We start from the raw sequence: 2732 nt of genomic DNA, 5'->3' as shown, positions 1-2732 counted from the left end.
TATATATATATATATCTTTTTTAAGAAAAAAAAAAAATTTATTTTGAATTGTAGAATTTAATTTGAATTGTAGAATTATCATATTTTTTGTGTCATCAATACATGAATTATTTTGTGTATAAAGAAGAAAAATGTATGAATGCATTCGGAAACATTTTCATTAGTTATATGATGATTGCACCAACTATTCAACAAACCCGTTGCAAGAATTGGATTCACCGTCATCTGCCAGTAGATGGTTCTGTCGCCGTGTCTGACGTCACATCAGCGTACACTGCAATTTGCATAATGGGACCGGCCACCAGAAAATTGTTAACTGAATTAACAGACATAGATTTAAATCCAAAGAATTTTCCATTTTTCACATTCAAAGTAATATAATTGAGTTAAAAAATTTAATTTATATTATATTATTCATTTGCATTCTTTCATCAGGAATTAGACGTTGGACTTGCCAATGGCATTCGTACAATGAATTTAACGCACACCGGAGAACTTGGTTATGTCCTGTATATACCAAACGAGGTAAAAATCCCAAATAACTCGAATAATTATATCATCTTTGCTCTTTCTCTCTCTCTCCTTCCCTCCCTCCTTCCCTTTCTTCCTCCCCCTTTCTCTTTTTCAAATTATATCTTCATTGAAAAATTTTTTTTTTTGATTCATGAAGCATGTTCCAAGTTTGTGAGACTTAATTTTATAATTTCAGTTTGCACTGCATGTTTATACAAGGCTGATAGAGGCTGGAGCAAAATACGGGATGAAACATGCTGGTTATTATGCAACAAGAGCGTTACGCGTTGAAAAGTTTTATGCATTTTGGGGACAAGATCTGGATACCTTCACTACTCCTCTAGAATGTGGAAGATCGTGGAGAGTAAAATTCGATGTAAATATTATACATTGAGGATTAACATTTTAACAATACTGTTATATATGAATTTATGAGACAAATTTTCATTTCGCAGAAGGAAATTAATTTTATAGGCAGAGATGCTCTTTTGAAACAGCGTGAGCAAGGAGTCCAACGCAAGTATGTACAATTACTGTTAAACGATCATGACCTCGAATTTGATACTTGGTGCTGGGGTGGTGAGCCTATTTATCGAAATGGAAAATATTGCGGAATGACAACTACTACGGGATACGGTTTTACATTCAAAAAACAGGTGAACATAGTTTTCCTCTACCTTTCTAGGAAAAAAGAAAAAAGGATGTTAAATTACAGCTGTTTTTTGGCCAAAATGAAAAAGAACCGAGATGTATAAATTATGTATCATATTAAAGGACTACTTGCAAAATCAAGTGATGTACGACTTATGTTAGAGAAACATCGGGAATACGAGAGAAATCGTGATAAAAAGTCAATAAAACTTATCACATTTATTAATAAAAAATTAATATTAACTAAAACCAAAATACCTCGAAAATTAAGCAATAAATGTTTTTGTTGCTTAAACACGTATAATTTAGAGGAGAATTTTCAAGCAATTATCGGCAGAGTCCAATACAAAATAATCGTTTAGTTTCGAATTCTGGTTTTGAATAACAAACGCTTGCCAAATTATCATGTTTAAATAATAATACGATTTTTGTTACTTAATTCGCGGAATATTTTGATACCTTATTTAACAATTTTTAATTTTATTGTTTTTGATAATGATTTCTGTCGATGTTTCTCTAAGTGATATGTCGCTCGATTCTGCTTAAGGAGATTGTAAGGCAAATGCAATACATTAAAAATTACTTGAAAAAATTACAGATTATTTTAAATTGCACTTAAAAATAATAAAAAAAATTAGAGACAGTTGAGCATCTGGATCAAAAGTTATTTCAATAAAAAGTAATATTTTGTAAATTTGTATTCTAATAGAAATATATGAAAATATATGAAAATATATTACACAATAATGATAAAAATCTCAATTTTTTAATATAAATACTTTACTGAATTTAAAAATATTTATGTGAATGTCAATACATTGAGATATTACATTAATTGTTCAATAAACAAAATCTTTATTTGTTCTAAACTAATTGGTAAATCTCAATGAAACTTTACATAAGTCATTTTTAGTACTTAAAATATTTACATTAAAAAATTTAGATTTTTGTTATTTAAAAAATTTTTGTTTATAAGAATAAAACTAATATCAAATAAAATAAATAATTTATAAAAATATGTTGCTCAATAAAAACAGAATGTTATGAACACACTTTCACATGTATGCAGTTTAAATATTAACGCCTTTACAACTTCCTTTAGCCCTTTAATGACATAATTTATACATCTCGGAATTTTTCATTTTGTGTGGCCTTAACATCCTTCTCTTTACGCAGTCAACAATATTTTTTTCTCTCCGAAATAACTTATTGACTCACGTTCGTAGGTGTGTCTTGGATTTGTGCAAAATTTTGATTCGAAAGATCAGCCGCAAGAAGTGACAAACGAGTACATATTATCAGGCGATTACGAAGTAAATGTCGCGGGTATCATGTACCCTGCAAAATGTCACTTACACAGTCCGAATTTACCTACCAAATTCCCCGATAAAGAGAGAGACGCTTATTATGCTACGCGCGACCAACAATCTTTATAATCTCCCATTTAGAAATTATGTACAAAGTATATAGCAAAAGATTGAATAAATCTTTAATAAGTATCACTCAAAAACTGCTACATCGAAAAATCTAAAAGTCATAGTAGAAATTCTTCAGGTCAAATAATCATG

General features: G+C 29.5%; 1 protein-coding gene across 2 annotated transcripts in view; it reads left to right on the top strand.

Annotated features, from left to right (window-relative positions):
- LOC108694126 (pyruvate dehydrogenase phosphatase regulatory subunit, mitochondrial) overlaps nucleotides 1-2663 on the top strand; it is a 5639-nt gene extending 2976 nt beyond the window's left edge. For both annotated transcript variants that reach the window (XM_018203421.1, XM_018203420.1), the window contains exons 10-14: nucleotides 165-372; nucleotides 436-525; nucleotides 710-889; nucleotides 969-1169; nucleotides 2391-2663. In XM_018203421.1, the coding sequence (XP_018058910.1) occupies nucleotides 165-372; nucleotides 436-525; nucleotides 710-889; nucleotides 969-1169; nucleotides 2391-2600 (889 nt within the window). In that variant the 3' untranslated portion in view covers nucleotides 2601-2663. The remainder of the gene's footprint in view (nucleotides 1-164; nucleotides 373-435; nucleotides 526-709; nucleotides 890-968; nucleotides 1170-2390) is intronic.
- Nucleotides 2664-2732: the final 69 nt, after the last annotated feature.

Source organism: Atta colombica, unplaced genomic scaffold, assembly GCF_001594045.1.
Source record: "Atta colombica isolate Treedump-2 unplaced genomic scaffold, Acol1.0 scaffold116, whole genome shotgun sequence".
NCBI classification, from domain to species: domain Eukaryota; kingdom Metazoa; phylum Arthropoda; class Insecta; order Hymenoptera; family Formicidae; genus Atta; species Atta colombica.
This window is presented reverse-complemented; position numbering and strand designations above follow the sequence as displayed.